This window comes from Drosophila ficusphila, unplaced genomic scaffold, assembly GCF_018152265.1.
Source record: "Drosophila ficusphila isolate 14025-0441.05 unplaced genomic scaffold, ASM1815226v1 contig_791, whole genome shotgun sequence".
In the NCBI taxonomy this organism is placed as follows: domain Eukaryota; kingdom Metazoa; phylum Arthropoda; class Insecta; order Diptera; family Drosophilidae; genus Drosophila; species Drosophila ficusphila.
In genome coordinates this window covers 21,598,309-21,619,668 of record NW_025064737.1, presented here as the reverse complement: position 1 = coordinate 21,619,668, position 21,360 = coordinate 21,598,309, and the positions used below count along the sequence as shown (strand labels likewise).

Sequence of the window (21,360 nt, the reverse complement as noted above, 5' to 3'; positions counted from 1 at the left end):
CTGTTAAGCCCTTGCCATTCTCTTGTCAACGTATGGCGCAAAAGGTAAATTTTAATAAATCAACATAAACTCATAAAAAATAAATATGTTTTAAATTTGTAACCTATCAGAACAATATTTATTTTAATACAAAAAGCTTTGTACTATTGTTCAAAATTTATTTTTAGTTAATCTATTCTTATATTTGGAAGCGCAACAGCTGTTTGGCCAGTGTTACCACACTACCGACTAGTTCTTCCTCTTCCTAACGACTGCCGTTCGCCTGTTAACGGAAAATAACAATTGCAATTGGCCGTGTTTTTTTTGCCAGGTAATCAAGCCACATTTGAAAAGGTATACTTTGGGCAATAATAGAGATTAGCCCATTACCCCCGCTTCGCGTAACTCATTTCGCTTGCGTCGCCAGCGAGTGCTGGTTTTTGTGCCGCGTGAGAAGAAAACAAATTTGAGTGACCGTTGAAAAATCGAAGAGGAAGCTTGTTGGAAAAGCAATAACAACTTGTCTCACTCTCAAAATAAACAGTTAACTTGTGATAAGGGTAATCAAACTGCTATTAGTGCGAAAAAATTGCGATAACCATAAGACGGAATTAGTAATAAACAAACAGCGGCTGATTTCACAGTCATTGACTTATTTTGTGCCCACTTATTTTCCAGAACCTGCAGATGACAAAATGCGCTGCAGCTTGCAAAAGGACTGCGCAACTCCCACGCAGGAAAATTTTCGCCAGGTGGGTACAGATTTTACATATTATACTTTTTTAATTGCAGTAATATCTAATTTTAAATTTAAAATTTCTGCAGATGCGTTCTCGACTTGTGATTTCCCTGTTTTTGCTGCTATTAAGCTGCGGCGAGAGTGTTGCCAGTGACGCAGCCGATCAGCTGGTGAGTGGGCGTTTAGTGGGAGACGGGCTGTTGTTTGGTTAGTGGGCGGGCGTTTATTTTGGGGCGGCTTGTTTATTTTCACTGCGCACTTGTTGGCATTTTGGCCAAGACCCCGTTTTTGGCCTTCCAAGAGCATATTCTCCATACCCGCTTATCGCTTCCAGTCTTTGTTGGTCGACATTTCAAATGGCTAAGAAATCAATCAGTCGGCGATAACAACAAAAGCAGTTAACACAATAGCTTGTAATAAAAAAAGACTTCCTTATCAATACCTTTCTTTATAATTAAAAATGAAGTCTCAGAGAAAAGCCTTATTGATAAACAGTTTTAAGTTTGTAAAATAAAAACAGATAGTCTAAATATTTTTTTTGCCCCTTTTTCTACCGTAAAAAAATATAATATAAAATAATTTTGCATTATTTTTTTTAATTAATCGGAAACTAATTATTTTTACATTTTTTTTCTTTAAAGACATTTTCTACCCAGGAATGTCAAATCAAGGAGCCCATTTACGGCACCACCTTTGACTTCAGTGGGCTCCGCTCAGACTTGGCTCATGTGGTTGAGAGTGTGGGCAATGGAGGCGACAAGTTTGAGTTTAACATTTGTGGTAATCTATCTAGAACCTGCAATGGCGAGAGTAATGTGGCAGCCTGCCTTAAAAAGCAGGGAAAGGAGTACATTCTCGGTGAGTTTAGAGCTACATGGAAGCCATAGAAAAAATCTCTCTAAAATACTTTTATTTCATAGGTCGCCAACATGAGTTGTTCTACGACAATGGAACAATGTATCTGAAGTATAAAAGTGGTGCCAAGTGTGAAAATGGAACCGCCAGCAATCCCAACTATCAGTTCCATGTGATGTTAAATTGCGACTATACCTTGGACGCTCGGCCAATGCACATAACGCCTTATGTAAGCAGTCAAATTATGTCCAGGAGTGCTATAGAAATCTCTGAAAATTCATTGATAAAACTGTCATTCCTTCTTTATTCCGCATAGGCCAACGATGCCTGTTCTTTTTATATGATATATGAGACCCCACTGGCTTGTCTACCCATTCCTGATGCCCTGCAATCCAATAGTTGCAGTGTGCGTGACTCAAAATCGAATGGAACCTTCGATCTGATGTCGCTGAGTGATAGTAACTATAGAACCAGCAATCGCCATGATGCATTTTTCCTGATCAACGTTTGCAAACCTGTCCTCTACGGCAAGAACAGCATGTGTCCGCCCGGCAGCAGCGTGTGTTTATTTAACCCAAAGGAAACAAATTCAAAGAAACGGTGGGTGAGCATTGGTTAATACAGTGGTGCATATTAGTCAATGATATTCCCCACTAGATTTATCAATTTGGGAAATGTGCAATCGCGTCCATTGGTGGAGAACGGGCAGCTGTTGCTTAGACATGAGTCACCAACGCCCTGTGCTAAGAACTCCAGCGCAAATTACACCAGCGTGATTTATTTTAGCTGTGATAAGTTGATAATGGTGAGTAATTTAGGTTTTCAGAATAATTGGTAATTAAATACTATATTAAATATATTCACTTTAGAACGCGCATCCAGAGTTCGTGGGTCTTGGAGCCGATTCCTGTACATACCAGTTCAACTTTGTCACTCCGCTGGCCTGTATTGATCTCAAACCTTGTACGGTTTTCACTTCTCCAAATGAGCTGTAAGTAATTTCATTTCACTCAATGATTTTTGCTTTAAACTCTTGCACTTTACTCTTTTCGCTTTATAGTCTGGATCTCAGTTCGCTCAGTACGAAGCCAGCCCGGACTTTGATTAAGGATGGCAAAAACTATACAATTGCAGTGTGCGCCCATGCTGGGACTCCCTGCCAGGAAAAAAGCGGTAAGTCGACCATTTGCGCACTCAAATATTAATATAGATTTTAAGTGCTGATGCAAAACTTACTCGCCATAAAAGAGTAGTAATTAAAAGGGGCTTCACGCGCCAAGTTGAGGAAGCACTAACCTGCTAAAGCTTTAAACCCTTTCGTCTCGAGGACTCTTGTTGTGCGGGATTAATGATTTTTTATTGCTCTTCCGCTCGAGTGGCGCTCAGGGCCATAATCGTCTTGGTAACCGGAGAGAAGTGCAGGAAAAAATGGGTAGGGCCCGGTCAAGTGTTGACCATTTCATCCGGTTTCCATTAAAGCACACACGAGTGGCTATTTGTGGATCCCCTCTACATATGTCCGTATACAAACGTCCGTACTCGTGTGCTGGCAGTTGTAAATGCCGGGGTATGATGATAATGATTTAGATCTGTGATGTGGTCCGTCATATATTTGCATAATTTACGAGTCCGCCTGTGAGTGTGCATGTGGGTTGGTCAGACGACCATTAGCCTAACCCATCATTCCATCTCGGTATCCTTTGCCACCACGTGAAAATTCAATTTACATTTTTTGACGTCAGTAATAAGCTAAGCGTTTTAGACGCCACTGGGATACTCTGAAATAACTTTAATATTTTGTTTCAATACAAGCTGTGCATTTATGATATTAAAAATTTTGTTAAGTTGTTAACTTTTTAAAACTTTAATTTCTTTGATTTTAAATAGTTTTTTCTCAGACAGTATTACAAGTACATACATTGCAAAATATAAACAAAGTTGTGCATAAAACTTGACATGTTTTACATCGCCGTGCATAATCTAATGCTCTAAAGCATATATGGCGAACATCTCTGCAGCTTTGATATTTTTCTATTTATTTGCTTTGCATGCGCGCTGCATCCACATGGGGGACGGTTCGCCATGGCAAATAACAACTTTGCCTGATGTGGGCTGTTGGCAAGTGAAACGTGTCCCTCGTATCTGGTATCCATGGAGCATCAGCTCACGCAGGGCAAGGATGTGTATCTGGGTGTCCTGCATTCCGTAGTCGACTGCAGACGCATATCCGTTGGCGCGTCCCTTTCGGTTGGCTGGCCCCCTCGCGAATAGCGCGTTTCGCACAGACACAGACACACTGTGGAGATATCATGGCCCACTGCTGGGCCTAAACAAATAAATAAGTGTGTGCTCCCTTTTGCCAAACTGATGTCCAGGCCATGAGGCAGAGACCTACATGAAATTTTCATTTGTTAGGCAAATAGCAGACGAACACACATGCGCGAAAGTGGGGCGCAGGACATGCTAGCGCTTTTGTAAACAAGCTGGCGCTTATTTGCACAGAGAGAAATATTTATGCTTGTTGAAGAAAGGTCAATTTGTTTCTATAGGAAAAACATATTACTTTAATTAAATTAATTTGAAAGGAATCAACATTAAAAAAGTTAGAATACGGGAAAGTAGTTTGTAAAGGGAAGATAGTTACAGTATCTATTTTTTTCGGTGTATGCATGCTGCGTTGCAAGTTCGCTGTTTGGCGCCCAGCTGACACTGGCAGACGGCATATTGCAGCCAGCCCCTCTCATTCCCCGGATGGGCATTAAAACCTCCTGGTTTGCATAGCTGAATTCAATATTTGAAGGCATTTGGCAGGGTTTTGGCCCTGGCCCTTTCTGCCTGCAAGTGAGTTATGGCCACGCCCCCCAAAAAACCAAAAACCCATATAAAATCCCGCCCCCATTTCTGCTGTTAATTGCTTATGCAGCATGCGTTGTTGTCCTGTCATTTTGTGTAATTTTCATTTGCGTTTCGCTCTGCATTTTATATTTATTTATGGCGGGTTCGGCAAATTGCCATTTTGAAGGTAGCTGCGGGGGATTTTGGCTATATGTAGTGCTCCGAGTGATATGATCAGGCAGGCTTCATTTAATTGCAGCTTGCCAAAATAATTGCCTAAGCAAATTCAGTTCGGCGTGCTGTTTATAAACCGCTTGAATCGATTTTAAAAGCGCCGTTTTCGTAGAGTGTTGCTAGAAACAAATTATTTGGTAAACATTACTGGTCAAAGTATCTGATGTTCTGGACAGTTTTAAAATTTATTTTGTATAAACAACGCATGTCAGTGTCTAATTTTCTACCCTTTTTTATTATTTTATTAATATATTTCAGGCGGTAGTCGTGGTCTGCAAAAGTTGTAACCTCAGCTTTTTTGTAAAATGCAACTATTGCTAGTTTGCAAAAGATAAGCTCACTATATTTTGTACAAGTCTGGAGAATATCAAAGTCCGATGGCACAACAATTTCGTGCCTGTTGTTTTTCTCGAGCTGCTGCTGTTTTGTTTATAATTTGATTCTGTTGTTTTTATTGTTTTCGTATTTTACTCCTTTTTATGTGGGGCTCTCCTGCTCCTTTGGTTATTTGTGTTGCCCTTGCTGCTGGCGGGCAGATTCAATTTGGTCCGAACTGGACAAAAAGCGAACCCCAAATGCGAGCCACCCCAGCCACCCACTCCTTCATCCTACCAGCCGTAACTAACACTTGCCGGCAGCTGTTTGGCCTGGATGCGCCATCCAAAGTGGCATCAGGCAGCTACTAAATCGTTTTATATTTGTTTTTCTCGCTTCTGCCGGGTTTTTGCTGGCGCTCGCTGGCTGCCGGCTGCTGGTCAATGTTTTTAGGGTTACTTGGCCCTTGCCAGAATGTTTTCTTATTGAAATTCAATTTGCCCCGGGTTTTCTTAACCATTTGCAGTTGCCGCTATTCGCCCGGAAATATTTTGCGGCATACCGTTGCCAGTCGCCTTATCATTGCCACAAAGTCAGCTCCTTATATTTAACCCTTCTCAGAAGTAGGCGGAATTTAAGCAATGTTTTGTTTCATGACCGCAATGCGAACCCCAAAGGCTTGCTTTGAACCGAGATTGCATTGGGATTCAATTTACGAGGGTGTATTGTGTCGGTGTGTTTGTGACCAGGTCAATCTCGATGGATAATCTTGACAAGGAAATGATTTTCACCCAAGGTGTATGTACAAGAAAACATCCTGAACACACTTGTCCGGATGAATAGCACACCTGCGGTTGAAATAATATCACAAAGGAGTTAAACAAAATATATCATATCCGAAGTACAGATTCCTGAAGTTGTTTAATAAGTCAGCAATTTATACCAATAATAATGGTTGTTAAATTTCTTATTATTTTATCTTTGATTTTCCTCTTCTGATTTTTTTTAAAGAACTTTACGAATATTCCAATCTGAGCGAAGCTGTAGAAATAAATCCCTAGAGAGCGTCTTCTGTTCTTCTGAGTTTGCGGTCTGCTAAATTCAATTGCATACTTCTACAGGACTCTAGCAGGTCCTGTGGCTTACAGTCGGTCATACAGACGTACATATATTGTCACGCAGACCCACAATGTCATTTATCAATTTAGTTGACAGTCGATTTCTTTTTCGATTTGCCAAAAGCCACCTCAATTGGTCTTTTTCTCTTCGTTTTTGTCATTTTCTCGTTGTTGGTCATGGCTCTTGATCCTGCATGTGTATGTGGATGGATATTTGTCCGATGTCTGCAATAAAGTATAAAAATGTGGACGCAGAGTTGTGGAGGCGGCGAATGGAAGGGGGAGTGTGGAGTGAAGGGGTCTGAAATTACCATACTCCAGTCAAATCACAATCACAATGCTGTCTGCTCTAGGGCGCTCAATCAAAATCCGGCAAATGTGAGTGACATTGCTCAAAATTGTTGGGTTGCAAGTGAAATGAAAGATTGAAAAGGAAAGAATCAAAAACGACAACGGCAGGGCGAGGACGACATCCTGTTTATTTCCATAAAATTGAGTTGTCAAGAGGACGCTTTCAGCTCTCCAAACAACTTAATGTTATTTTTAGGCAATTAAATCTTAAATTCCAAAGGAAGTCTTCGACTCGATGCAAATTCACTGCCAATTACTCCTGGAGGCATTGCTGCGTGCCAGGGTCCATTGTGTTTTGATGTCACTTTACACTGGATCGACCTGGCTGGGGGCGTTCCTGAAAGCATTCCGCTTGCTTAGACACTCTCACCGAGTGGGCAGCGAAAAAAATTCCTTGCAAGTGGACAAACAGCGAGAACAATTAATTTCGCCTTTGATGTCCAGTCGCAGCTGCTGCCACTTCGTGTTATCCCTGGTCCTTTGCTATGCGAGTAGTTGCTCCATTCGCGGGAAGCAGTGGTTCTATAATCAAAACTGCACTCTAAAAAAAACCCAAACTTTGCTAAGAAAATACTTGACTTCTAGAACCTCTTACAAATTATTGAAAGTAATGAAGAAGTATTAGCAATTATATCATCTTCTTAGACATTCTAGAAAAATTGATTAGTTGTCTTTGTTTGCTTCGCTGCTAACTTTGAAACTTCTTTCTTAAACTTCTCTTAGTTTTAGTATTTGTATTCAAGCCACATCCACATCATCTACAACATCAGTTAATTCTGAAAAAAGTTTCGAGTGTGATGGCGTGAATGGTTCAGGTTTTTCCAGCGCGGATTTGCTGGCCATGTTGGTGTTTTATTTGCTTTTGAGCGGGTCTTTGTTTTTCTTTCCGACTTTTTGGCGCTTGGCGCCTTTCCGTTCCGTGGAGAACTCTATTGATCCGCCCGCTTTTCGTTCACTTGCAGGCGCCTGTTACGAGCAGAATTCCACAACTATCAGCCTGGGCAACTCCAACTCGCAGCTGCGATTCAATCAGAGCGGCTCGCTGTATTTGCTGTACGACGACGGGGCGAAGTGCCCCACAGGCTCGGCCATCAGGCAGTGGTCGACGAAAATCGAGTTTGTCTGCGCGAACAATGCCACCAAGGACAATGCGGATTCTTTGAAGATAATTGAGGACTCCAATTGTCAGCTGTTGATCCAATATCAGACGCCGCTGGCCTGTCGGGAGCCGATTAAATGCAAGACCACTCTTTATGTGGACCACACGGCGAATGGTTTTGGCAGCAGTGGCGACGAGCTGATCGATCTAACGCCATTGATTAGCGCCAGCGACAACTACGAGGCCAGGGTGGAGTTGCCGGCCAGCATGGAGCACCTGGTGCCCAAGACGACCAAGGTGAGTCCGTTGTAGTCCCTGATTTCCCACAGGCATCCAAAAAGGCAGTAATTTGCTGGCTTTTGTCTTTGCCACTTAACTCTCAACCCGGCTTTCTCTTATTTCCTTGCAGTTCTTTTTGAATGTGTGCCGTCCATTAGTGCCCAAATACCAATTAGGCTGTGCCGGCGGATCTGCTGCCTGTATGGCCAAAGTGACGGCCGACGGCGCCCCCGAGGAGGAGCGAGTAAGTACCATCCGGAAATCCATATCCTTACATACACAAACACTTGAGGGCAACGAATTAGGGGTGCTACAAAAAAAAATACTCAAAATGGATTCACAAAAATTTATTAATACTTTTGCTAGTTTACTTTTTCTGAGAATTACTTTAAATGTGATACTTGTATCCCAAAATGAGAATAACTATTATTTTGTTGCGTGCTGTGTGTATGCATGCCACATACGATAGCAGTCACAAAGGGCCACAAAGGGCGGTAGTGTTGGCCACGTGAAAGAAAGCCGCTTATGTGCTTAAAACTCTTTGCATGCATACATCCTATGAGTGGGGAGCCCAGGGGATGGCTCGTAATTTACGTCTCCTTCTCCGGTTTTCCACCTCATAAACGCCTCAATATGGTTGTGGCCTTTTGGTCAAATGCCCAAAATTGTGGCGCCATTCATGCATTAAATATGCAGCAATCTAATTGCTAAGCTTCGCCCACACCCAGCCAGCGAAAGACCTCCCGGCTCCCGGCCATTTCCAGCATCTATAAGAACCCAGGGGACCGACCAGTGGATTTGGTTGCTTCATTAAGAGGAGCCTTGAATTAGGGGGACTGGGGATTCACATTCGTATTCGTTCTCGTACTCGTTCACGTTTTCGTTTTCGGTCTCACACTGTCTGCCGTTGACAGCGGCCAAAAGTTGTTTAATGCCAAAAATCTCCTCGCTGAGCATGTGGCCACTGGGTCTGTCCAAAAACTGTCCAACTCTGTGGGGTTTGGTGCCTAAATACTTAAGCCCACAAAAGTATGCAATGAAATTTGCTTGAAACGAGATTTCTGCCAGGACCACAAAATGGCCAAAAATCGCTATCCCTTACGCCCGGCCTTTGCCAAAATCTTTGTAAATGAACGAGATAATTGGAGGGGATTTGCCTGGATTCAATAATTCATACATTTTTCCATTAAACCATTTCACATACGTACAGAAAAAATGGGTCCGTTTCAGATTTAATCTGGGCGTTCCCTTTTTTAATGGTTCGGGATTAGGCAACATGAGCTTTTTAGGGTAAATAAAATGTGATATAGGTATGATGTGTTATTATATTATCCCACAAAAGCTTGAGTTTTTCTGGCATGGTAAACACAAATAATATAACATTTTCGCTGCCAATTCAATTTACTTTTTGTACGCGTGCCTTCTCGATGATGTGGCCTTCGCGGCTGTCAGCAGCTCGGGTTTCGGCTTAGTGCCAGGTTGTCGTCGTTGTGGAAGACGGATGAATTATAGGGTGCCCCTCTAAGTTGCCCCCGCCAACCGCACGCGCCCCACTTCAATCAGCACAATAATTGCATGCGACAATGGGTGCATGCCAAGGGGGCGGCACTCTCTCCGTTCAGTGCATTTTCCGTATGCCAGGTCCAAAATGCCGACCTCGCGCCATCAGCGCACCGCCGCCTTTGGACCCCGCGCTCTGGCACCTTCCGGTTAGAACTTTTATCACAAGCTGCACAAATTTCCCGGGAGCAAAAACATTGTTCAAGTTGCTAAAAAATAAGCACGTACGCGTTGGAAATGGCCGTGCGCTGGAGTTGGGAGCGGAAAGTAGGGATAGGAGGCAGTTAGGTTTCCAGAAACTGGGGGTCAAAGGCAGTGGTGTGTTTATAGGGGGTTCTGTTGGGTAATTTATGGATTCATTATACCAATCTTTGTACTTTGGACTAAACAATTCATACCAGTTCTTAAAAACTTATATCTTATCTTACCTTATAAACCACCATTAGATGTATTTAAAGTAAAAAGGAAAATGAATACCAGTAAGGACTTTTCCTTGTCCAAAAACTTGTTCTTTCAAACATATTTTTCAAAGCCCCTCCAAATTTTTCATACACCCGCCTCTGTACGTAATGGCAACAGGGGGTCGGGGTTTTGTGGCTGGCAGCACGCGAGTGAAATATGTGAACATAACGTAAGGTCAGTCAACGTAACGTCGCACTACGTAACGAAACGGAACGGAAGGAAATGGCAAAATGCGGCTGGGATGGGGGTGAAATATCTGTAAAAACAGCTTTTAGCGGCCAGCAGCTTCCATGTGTGTGTCTGTGAGGGGGCTATGTGTGTGTGAGTGTGGGTGTGAGGGGGTGTGCCCACCGGCGACGTGCTCTGTAAAGCATTTCCGTTAGCGGGTTTCATCGAGGGGGTGGTTGGTCGGGCGCTTTTAGATGGCTCCAAGTGGGTGGCGGCTTAAAGTGCCATCGGCTTTGTTTTCATGCCGTTGGCCTAGAAATAACGCAGTCATGGCAAATATATTTTTATAAAATTTGTGTTGCTTTATTTTTACAGCCTCAGTTGACTGTAGGTGGGGGTTACCACCATAAAACACTTGAAAAATATTTTGAAAAGTTTTACTAAAAAATATATCCCGCAATTCTTTTTTTACACAAACACATATGCATTGTTTTCAAAGTAAAATACTAAACTATTCAGAGTCTCGGGTAAATATTGCCATCGATGACTCTCCATTTATTATATTTTTAAACAAATTTCCATTTCCGTGTATCTCTTGGTCCCTCCATCCCTGTTTACATTTTGCGCCACGTTTTGCATTTTCAAAATGCTCCGTTTTCAGAGCATTTCGTGTGCGGAAACGGAAATGTGCTGCTCGTAGTTGCTGACGCGCACTTGAGCGGACCCCAGATCCTTCATCCTCGCCCTCACTGGTGTCCTTGCTCCTCCTCTTCTCCTTCGGGCTACTCCCTGACAGCCACGCCCACTCATTGGCAGTTGTCGAACGGTGTCGCCTGCATTGGAATCTTGGCATTCCCCAACCAAAAACCCCCTTTCCGTTATCGCATGCACATATTTTAATGTGCTGCCATTGCATATCCCCAGGCTAACAGCAACAATGGAAAGAAGCATTGCCTGAATCTCTGGGGGGAATTCCATTAACCCACTCTGGGCACAAGAGTTTCTCTCAGTAAAAGAAAGGAAAGGAAAATATATTCTAGCATTTATAATGGTGAGTTTAGTTTAGCTGCAATACAACAAGTCTTAATTCACTTCAATTTTAATTTGAGACAATGATATTTTATAAACAAAGATGCAAATTGTATGAAAAAATCTTGCTTAAATTTTTGTTATAATAAATTTAATTGTGTTTTTTAATCGTACTTCTCAACTCAATACTTTTCTTTGTGTGTCCAAAAGAAATTTCCAGTTGGCTTTTGAGGGTTAAGCAATTGACTCCACAGACATTTGTCGAATGGTGCGCTTGACTTAAAGGAAGTCCGGATCAGCGACACGTTTGATTTTTGCTGGGAATTTCGCCTTGGATTCCTGCGAGTGCGGATGCGAGTTCGAGTCAATTCATTGGCATGCAGCGACTCCATTGTCAACTCGACGGGGGCGTTTGACTTGTGCCAGTGCAAATTTGGCAACGGGCATGTGACTGGCATGGCAATTGCCCCCCATTCCCGGGCCCATTTCTCCCCCCTTTTCCGACTTGCGGTGGGTGCATCATCTCCATTTGCATTTGCACTTCCGACAATAACCACAAAATCGTCAAAATGGCTGCCTGTGGGAGCCTTCGCCCCATCAAATCGGATTAATAATGAAATCGATCAAATTGTTGTGCAAACAGCTGAATGCCTTGCCAGGAGCTCTCCACAATGCGGCGAATAACTCGTCCCGACTGTTCTCCTGCCAGCCATTGTGCTTAATATTATCCCAGCCATTGTCCTGTCCCTCAATGTCATGCTTCTCAGCCCATTGTTGTTGTATAGTAGTTCCATGGATTCCGGGGAGTTTCAGTCTCGCCGAGGCTATAATGTCAATGCGACCGCAGGCCAGATGACCCACATCCCTTGGTCCTGCGGGAGTCCTTGTCCGTTGGCGTGTTCCCAGTAAATCGCTGAACTTGCGGAAATCTTTATTGCTTTCCAACTCGAGCATGTCCTTGTAGTTTTTTCTTCGATTTGAGTTAGAACATTTTATGTATGTCCACAATTTAACAAAGAACTCAGTAGATTGGATAAGTTTGACTCTCGATGTTTCCTTTGTTTTAAAAAAGCATCAGACAGTATTGGGAAAAAGATATCCTTTTGCAGGCTAAACCTATCTTATTTAAATTACTTGCACCGAAATCCGTTTGAGAACACAATTCCGTGAAGGCCACCCTTTCTCATTCCTATAATTTCTGGCTGCTATCTTCCTTGACCTCTCCCTGTACATCCAATTTCGTTTCTGAAAGAAACAATTCTCTTAGAATACAAAATATAGGATAAGAAAGAAGATGCTCCCACCTTCAGGATTCCTCCACTAATTAGAACTCGCTACCTAAATAAATGTCGTGTCCTGAAATCCTTTTGAGAATCCGAAACAGTTCTTTTAATCTCCTACAGCTTTCTCGTTTCTCTGCAGCGCATTAAAGTTTTCGATTTGTTTCCCTGGCTGAGCGAAAAGATTTTCCAACAATCGAGTCAAGATTTTATTCTCTTGTTTTCCTGTCCCTTGTTGTTGTTGGCTTGGCCTTGCCTTGGCCTTTGTGTGTGTTTGCTTGGTGTTTTTTTTCTGTGCAACTCATTTATTTGTATCTGCAAACAATTAAGTTACTTTCTGTCTGCCGGCCAGTCGTCGCTGGCATTTCCTTTTCTCCCTGCTATCCCTGAGAGGAAAGTTGTGCGAAACTTAAAAAAATAATCACAAATATCCAGGCGCACGCACACTGGCAAACGGAAACATACAGAGAAGTTACTCGCTTGTTCAAATGCGATAAGAAAGTTTTTCAATAAATTTTGCACAGCAAGCTACTGGGAAAACTTACTGCTATTGCCACTGCCGCCTGTGTTTTAAGTCGGTAAGCTGGCGCCGACAAAGTCCCCTTGCCGAGTCCTATTTCCCCGCCAGTTCCTCGGATCCTTTGCCGAATCTCCTCCACACCCATGCTAATGAGGATGCCGGGCTGAAGGTCAGGACTCCTGGACGTAGTGCCCATCCCCGCTCCAATATCGTTCTGTATTTGCTGATGGCGCATTAGCTGCGATTTTGATTTTCAAATGGATTTTCGAAGGGGGTCAGCGGGAACTGGCCAGTGAAACGGCCAGCAATAAATAATAGAGCAAACTGCTAAAACATCGCCTGAGCTGCATACGAAATGAGTTCGGTGCCGGGAGGAGCTAGCTGGGCACTGGAACTCCTGCCACTAATACATTTAAGATGAGACGACAACATGTGCAACGATTGCCGCCATCGACCTTGCTGACCCGAGCATAAATCTTGTGCCACTCGAACGCCACTGCACTTGTTTCCTTCCCCCGCCGACTGCCTCCCCCCGAATATCCTTTCGAAGTCCTCGTATCCCTGCTTTTTGCGCATTAAGCTCACGTCGTTGGCCGGCTAGTTGGATAGCTGGCAGCGTTTAAGCTGCCTGATTGCCAATAGCAGCAGTTAGCGTGCTCCATCGATGAGGGCAGCAACAGCTGCACAGGCGACGAGCTGGTCGAATGCTCCCAATTCAGGACCCTTTCAGAAGTCAGGATTTTACATTTCTAAAGAAACGACGTAGTTCTTTCAAAGTATATTTTGCTTTTCCAAATTCCAAACAAAAGATCCTTAAATCTGAGTATCCACTTTAAAAATGCTGCTAAATTTAGTTTACAAAAGTTTTGTAGCACCTTCGTATAATCAACTAAGTTCTTACTTAATTTTAAAGAAACTTACTTTCTTTAAATACTTTAAAAGGCCAACTTTTGAAACTTTTCTTTAAAATGCTTATCGAATAACTGAAGAAATTAAGTGGGCGTAACTGTATCTGCCTGAAGTTCTTTTAAAGAAATTTCAGTTCACATTGGTCGGGTGCTGAGTGCCATTGAACTATCCATTAAATTGTCGTTTGTGCTGAGTTGGACCGGCATGTCCTGTTGTCCGTGTCCTTTGCCATGCCAGTTATCATCGCATCGATGGCCGGCCACTCCTCTCTGAGTCCGACTGATACGATGCTGGTTGGCCAGTATACCGCCAACAACGATAGCAACAAGCTGAAATGGCCGGGAGCAGGCGACACGAGAACGAACGTGTGCGTGGCTCAGACAGGGATTTCGAGTTATTTGCCGCAATCTCAGACATAAAGTTAAACATTTCTCCTTCGCCGAGGTTGTTTTAAGCTCCACCCTTCACCACTTCAACTCTTCTCCTCTTCCCGCCCACACAGAGCATGGGCTTTCCACTGGTGTCCCTGGTGCAAAGGAATCGCACCTCTGCCGAGTTGGCCTACCTGAACGGAGATCCCTGCCCCACGGACAACACCACCGAGCTCTCCACGCACATCCTTTTCAACTGCAATATGCGTGCGGGTCGGGTGAGTACACTGCTAATAATCAAATAAAATATAAAATAATTTTATTTAAAGTTAAGATAAACTTGAATGGAATTTTAATTATAGTATTTTTATCAATTGTCGTATAAACAGTTTCAATAAGTGTTAAATTCAATTTTAATTTAATGTCAGTTTATTGAATGCAAAGAAACATTTGCATGTGTAAGCTTTAACGAAAATCGCCACATTCAGATCCTTTTGCGGAGGGAGCAGCCTTTTGGCAACGATTTCTGCGGACAGCTTTGAGTGGCTGGGTGGGCAGCAACATATATGCGATTATTTCAGGGCCACTAGACCCAGTTGTGCTGCAAATTGCCTGCATGCCCCTAATGGTTACCTTCACCCTTCTCCTCTCCGACAATTTAGGGACAACCGGTGCTGCGTTCGATTGAGGACTGTGACTACGGTTTCGAGTGGGAGACGAATGTCTTTTGCCCGCCGCACGAGTGCACCTTCAATGCGGACACCTGTGATCTGGTGCACGATGAGCTGGGTCGGCAATTCAACTTCAAGAGTGCGCCGTTTACCAAGGACGGCAAGCTTGAGGTGAGCCGTGCTGAAAGGCATGTTCAACCAGGTCACTAAATTGCATTTTTACCGCCTTTTTAGATCGACTACAATGCCACGAAGATGTCGGTAAACATTTGCGGAGAGCATCGCAAGGCGATGACGGACTACTCGCAGGCTCTGGTCAACATATTCTTCACACACGAGTCGCCTAATTGCGGCAAGGAAGGTGAGTGTCCAGGTCCTTGTGCCGTTGCAATCCGGCTAATTCGATTTGCATATCCCCGGCTTACCCTGGAATACCCACTTCAAGGAGCTCGAGGAGAGCTCGCGTTGTCGCTTGTCACTTCCGTTTCCGGTTCCGATTCCTTTTCCGCTTCCCTTTCCGCTGGCGCAACACGCGCGCATTGCCGCCATTTTGTTTGCCTTCTTTATCTGGATTTCCGCTGGCCTTTTTGTTCTCGGTACGCTTTCGGGTGTTTTGTGCGAAAACGGAGGAATCGCATTAGATTTGGCGTTCAGCCCAATGCACTTTCCTCGCCGTCGCTTCTTGCACCCTCCCATTTGGGTCCCCGCGGCATTTTATCGCGTCATTTTTGCCGCTGACACTCGTATTTTTGTTGTTTTTTTTTTATAGCGGCGCCGTTCCTGCAACTGCGACATTTTCGGCCACTTGTCGTGGTTGCTCTTCTATTTCGTTTTTGTGTTCCTAGCAGTTTGCTTTTTAACTAAGATTCTTTTTGTCCGTCTGCAAGCAAAGTGCTTGAAATTATACGACAAAAAAAAAAAACGAAAAAAAATTATACAAAAATATCTAGCAAACGAAAAAACTGTCTACGAGATAATGCGGTAAAATAATCTCGCTTCACTTGGGAAAATCTCTCTTTTTCTCTGGAGCTTTTCATGTTTTTCCTATATATTTTTTTTTAGCTGATGTGATACTACTGCATGAATATTTAATGCATGCAGAGCAGACAGTCGGAGCAGTAGGTGGGTGGGTTTTTGTGGGGGCTTAAAAGGCATCCGGCTTCCAGTGCCGAGATTTCCCCGGAGCCACCGGGCTTAGCTGCCTTGTATTCGCACAATGATTTTTATTCGAGCCATTGCATGGCACTTAAAACTTTGCCATTAAAAACAAAAAGTTTTTATTTTGACAAATAAAACTGACGACGATTTAATTATGACACATCTCCATTGTCTTCGGTCCTGGCCGTAAAATGGTATTATTTTAAAACTCTGTGTGGCGCACAAACTGTTTCTGTTTCGCCATTGTGGGACGACAATGCGCAATCTGCAAACGATCAGACAATTTTAATATGCCCAGTGACAGGCGTTAGCAGATACCCGAAGAGTGTGTTTTGTTTTTGGGTGGTGAAGGTGGGGATTAAGTAGGTGGAGCAGCAGGAGGAGGAGGAGGAGGAGGAGGAGGAGGAGGAGGAGGAGGAGGACATTTGCCTTTCCCCAAATCCCAACGAGTTGTAGATTTTGTGTGGCTTTGCGACCGGAGCCGGTGGCTTTGATTCACCACCCACTCCACATTGAAATGTGCGCATTTGACCGACAACAGTAGCAGCCTGACCCTGCAGGATGCCAAGGACTACCAGCTGGAGCTCTGTTGTCGTCTGTGGTGATAATTATTTTTGGCTTTTATGCGATAACTTTGCGGTGTCCAGGCCCAATCCACTTTGCCGAAGGATACTGAGTGCGGGGATGCCATCCTTTGTCTGGACCATTAAAACGGAAGTCTGGCTTTCGGCCTGTCTCTGCTGCTTCTGTTGCCTTTCGTACGCTTTTATTAGGGTTAAGATTGTTTTGAATTTGGGTTCATTTGAACTAATTAAAGTGCTCTCGAAACTAATGCCCCATCACGTTTACACCCGTTGCAGGAACGATGAACGTCCAGATTCGCCTGATATGCAGCAACCAAACGGAGAGCAGCAGCACCATTCTGAGTGTAAGTACGAAGTATTGTGTGTGTATCCTTCCAGGCGAATCAGTAAGCAGCGCATCTGGAGCTTATTCTTGGCTCCTCCGAGGAGTACAAAAGGTGTAACACGCCTTTCAGCGCCCTGCCAAATGCGCATCAAAGAAAAACACGGTGGAATGGCAACTGTAGGGATATTTTACATACTTTTTTTTTATTTAAATACCCTTGTAGAGGGCTAATTACCTTTTGCTCAGGTGTTTGGGATGAGGTTATGGAGTTTTAAAGTGGGTAAATATGTATTTCACCTGATAATTGAAGAAATATCATATAAGACTTCTAAACTAAAGATACAAACTAAGTTTAATTGTTTAATATTATAATATTAGTAGAAAGATATTTTTTATTTAGGAAAGAGTATGTAACTTCCGTTTTAATGAAGTATCCTTCCTACCCTTTCTCCTTTTCTTCTCGTTTTGTGTATGCGAACAAGAAATCTTCGCAGTCGGTGGGTCCGTTCTCAAAGTCTAGCCACAAGGCAAAGAGCCTGGGCTTCAAAGCGAAAATGTAGGAAATATGTGTGCGGAAAAGGGCAACCAGGGACCAACTGACGGAGCAGCAGGAGGAGGCGGTCCTCCTTGGAAGGGGCGGTGGCTTTGGGGGCGGGGACTCGGGCAGCAGGAGCTGAGGGTTCTGGAGTGCGGCAGGTGTCCTTTGTTATGCTTACCACTTGGCAATCGGCTTTGGCTGTTGTGCATCTTCCTCGCCTTCAGCCCTTTGCGTAATTTCTTTGTCCTTTGTCCCTTCATATTTTGTGTTTTTGCGGTTCGCTTTGCATTTCTTGCTTCTTGTCTAATGCCTTCGCCTGCTCTTAGCTGCTGGTTGGAGCTTTTGTTTGCCGGGTTCATTCAGGTCCTTGTTGTCACCAGGGGATGCAGGTGCTGGCCCCATTTCGGATCAGCTGGAGAGATATGCATGCATTGTTGGCATCGGTGACCTCTCCTTTTATTGACCACGTGACCCTTGGACTTTGGCAGTGGTATTAGCCAAGGATTGCCATGCCGGCAGGAGGAAATTAAATTACAAACCGACCTTTTATGCTGCTCCTACCGAGTGCTCGTCTGTGTGTGTGTGAGTGTAATAATATAATTAAGTTGCATTCGCCTGCAGCACTTTGACTAATGACCAAGGATTCGACTTTGTTGTGGCTTCTCCAGCAGGCAGCATCATTAGCATGCATGGCAGCCAGTTGCCCAACTCTCTCTCTCTAAGCTAATTAATAATTGTTTGTTTTGCCTGGGCGACAATTAACCGCAGGTTGCTAAAATATTACTCCCCTCCTGTTTTCCGAGCACAATGCACCGTAATTAGTGACCCAGGTCCAATTGCATTACCCGCTGCCCAAAAAACGTTTTGAAATTAGAGCTTGAGGTTAGTTGACCGACCAGCCCGAAAAAACGCCCGAAACACTCGACGGTTGTCATTTGACCGCATTGTAGTCCATTAGGCGAAAATTACGCCGGAGGAAGCACGCTGCTGATTGAAAATATTTGCCGCTCCAATTTCTATGTTTTACTCACTCTGACACGTTCCGCATTCGGCGTTCTGTTTGGCTTCGATTTTCCATTTGTGGCACCGGGCAATTGACCCAAATTTAAACCAGCTGCAAGCTGTTTGCCACCTCCGACAAACGTTTCCAAATGCCGTCGCCACCGGGGGGGGCCGTGTCACAGATGCGGGCTGTGCCCCTGACACCCCGGGTCCACGCACTGCACTCAATCCACATCGAGCAACCCACATCCTGCCAGCCACCTCCTTTAACCGACTGTAGTAGTCTCCCAACAATCGAACAAACTGCCTCCGAGTTTGGTTTGCCACTCGTGTGCGTGTATTATGCGATGATGTTAATTGCTTGACACCCTCTCTGGGATCTTCAATATTTCCATATCCCAGTTCCAGACAGCTAATACATCTGGCTAATTTGGCCGACTCAACAGGTTAAGCTGAACAAGATGTTCTGGTCAGCTTGCAGGGGAAACTGAAATGAGGGTGAAGGAGAAAAGCTCATCGCTTAAAGAACCCAACACGTTTTAATCCTTGAACTGCAAAGCGGAAAATAGCACTCTTCTGTGCTACACTTTAAATTATTACAGCCAGAAACAATATAGGAAATAGGAATAGGCAAAAATATGAAACTAAAGTAGTTGAAATTTTAAGGAAACAGAAGATTTAACTAAGGAACTGGAATGTGGAAGTGTGTTAGATTATTTAACCCTTTCTGGCAAAAATCGATATAAAATTCATGTTTCCATCACATAGGTTTTTCTTTGAGTGTTTTTGTGCATTTATACTTCATATATATACACAACGAAGGACAACTTTTGGGCAGCAACAAAAAGGAGCTGTGTACACGGTTCTACCAGGAACTGCTACTGGCAGCGACGCTGTTGGAAAATTAGCGATTCAATGAAATGGGATTTTAAATGGCTGCAAACTTTTTATAGCGTTGCCCCCTTCCGTCGTTCGTCGTCCTTCGTCCTTGTCCCCCCCGTCTCGCTTCTCCTCGCGGACATGTTCGTGTCTGGTGCGGCGCCTCGCCGTGACGGGAAAGTTTCTGCCAGCTCGCCAGCCAGGGAGGGTTTTTGCCTCGCCACTTGCAGTTGCCGGTTGCCAGTTGCAGTTGCGCCGCAAAAGTTTTTAAATTATGCGCACATTTGCTGTTTCATTTTGCAGTCGCTGGTCGCGCCGGAAATGGTCTTTGGGTGAAAGTGTTACAAGCGAACGGCACACAGAACACAGCAAGGGTTTTTTTGGTTTTTTTTTTTTTTTTGCCAGGCGGCAGGATGCCGGAAACAAGCTGCGAGCAGTTGTTGCACCACGAATTTGTGCCCGGGTCCACTAGTATTTTACTTGGAATTTATACTCGCCCGTCCCCCTATCAATTTATTTATTTATTTTTCGCCCCAGCCCAGTAATGAAGAAAGTTTCTAATTACACGGATCCGCTTCGTTGCAGGACCAGCAATGCGATTTGCTTTATGTGCAGCGAACGCCGGCCATCTGTGAGTTCCTTTCCCTTGGCGCTACCCAGCATGATGCCCCAGGAGGTGGTTCGAGCAGTAGTACCAGCAGCACCACCTCCAGCACCACCACCACCACCACCACCAGCACCACCACTACGGCATCGCCAGCGGGTAAGCCAACCAAGGCGGCCTCGTCGACAACGACAACAACAGCTGGCCCCGATCCGGCGGCTACTCCCATCGGGCCAACGGCCTCCGTGGGCAGTAAGTGCAGCTGGCCCCACTGATTGCCTGGCTCATCCATCACTCATCCGCCCCGTTTTCCCACCCTTCCTTTCAGCCATCCTGGCGGCCATTCTGTCGGTGACCTTCTGTGTGACGTGCGTGGGCCTGGTTGCCTTTTCGCCGGCGCGGAGGCAGCGCGTCCGTCACATCTTCCGGCGCAGCAATTCCGCGGTGAGATACTCCCGTGTAAGTTTCTGTTTCTGAGGGAAATAAAACCCTATGACTATGTCTTTCGTTTGGTGTTGGTATTATTTTATTATTTGTTTTTATTTCTTTAATTTGTTTGACCTTGCAATCTTGTCTTTAAGCGTATGGTTTCGGGATTTAAAGATTGCATACCTATTTTCTATATGTGTTCGACCTTGCCATGAGCTCGTCATGAGCTTAATCAAAATTAAAATTGTATTTCCCCGATTCAGGTGCAGTCCAACGAAGAGGCCAACCTGCTGCTGGAGCCCAATGGCGAGTTCACCGAGAGCGATGATGACATGCTGCTTTAGGTGGGCCAAAACCAAAATAAGTCGTCGTCGGCCGCCTTTTTAGCCATTAGTTGGGGCACAAGGTGGCGGAACGGATGTGGGGGTAGCTAGTTAAGGACACGAACGATCCCAAAGTGAGTAACATAGAACACCAAAGACAAAACTGAAAACTGGAACTGATTGTGAGCTAAACAAAACTAAATGAAAAAATAGTAGAAAAGTAAGGATTAATTTGGGGGGCGAACTGCTGATATAAAATTGTACAATACGCGTCGGCTACAACGACGACTTACAGAAACCAAATAACGGAACCATATATATACAAATTATATATTTTATATACCCTTCATATGTAAAGGAATTCCCCTACCCAATCCGTACCTATAGCTATAGATAATGCGGTCTGCATTCGCCAGAGAATTGCAAGGACAATTGCTTAAAACGTATTTTCGCTGATGGCTAGATATATAATCTACAAAGCGCGACAGCTTCTTCCTTCCATTGACTATGTGATTTACTTTTTTAACCAATTTGCAATTTAGTATTGTATTCCTTTAAACAAATGTGTATTTTATTCTAAGGCAATTTGTACTTATTTTTTGTTTGCGTCTTGTGTTGTTTTAGTTGTTTAAGGCAAGCCACAATTAAAGCGGCTAAATGTACAATTTTAAATAACTTAATACAAAATAAATCAAAAAATTATATGAACCAAACATGGAGTTTTCCTTACCTTTCAGCGATTCA

The 21,360-nt window shown here is 44.0% G+C and overlaps 1 protein-coding gene across 4 annotated transcripts; it reads left to right on the top strand.

The window, feature by feature from the left end:
* Positions 1–238: 238 nt before the first annotated feature.
* LOC108095777 (cation-independent mannose-6-phosphate receptor) lies at positions 239–21,329 on the top strand. Of its 4 annotated transcripts, none has more exons than XM_017197027.1 (18): positions 239–310; positions 658–731; positions 805–888; positions 1,360–1,576; positions 1,639–1,802; positions 1,890–2,173; positions 2,231–2,378; positions 2,443–2,564; positions 2,634–2,746; positions 7,389–7,822; positions 7,935–8,048; positions 14,235–14,381; positions 14,766–14,945; positions 15,009–15,135; positions 16,793–16,860; positions 19,846–20,023; positions 20,193–20,323; positions 20,557–21,329. In XM_017197027.1, exons 2-18 carry the CDS (start codon positions 675–677, stop codon positions 20,635–20,637), a joined length of 2,649 nt encoding a protein of 882 aa, XP_017052516.1. In that variant the 5' UTR covers positions 239–310; positions 658–674; the 3' UTR covers positions 20,638–21,329. The 4 variants fall into 4 exon arrangements, with proteins under 4 accessions (XP_017052516.1, XP_017052512.1, XP_017052513.1 ...); XM_017197023.1 differs by having other exon boundaries at positions 19,846–20,116; XM_017197024.1 differs by having other exon boundaries at positions 285–333; positions 19,846–20,116.
* The last annotated feature ends 31 nt before the right edge of the window (positions 21,330–21,360 follow it).

Bases quoted from the DNA above. Each gene is read 5' to 3' on its own strand.
- LOC108095777 (XM_017197023.1), top strand. From the start codon at position 675: ATGCGCTGCAGCTTGCAAAAGGACTGCGCAACTCCCACGCAGGAAAAT. The intron at 2,379-2,442 runs GTGAGTAATTTA...TATTCACTTTAG, and splicing joins GCTGTGATAAGTTGATAATG to AACGCGCATCCAGAGTTCGT. The intron at 16,861-19,845 runs GTAAGTACGAAG...GCTTCGTTGCAG, and splicing joins GCAGCAGCACCATTCTGAGT to GACCAGCAATGCGATTTGCT.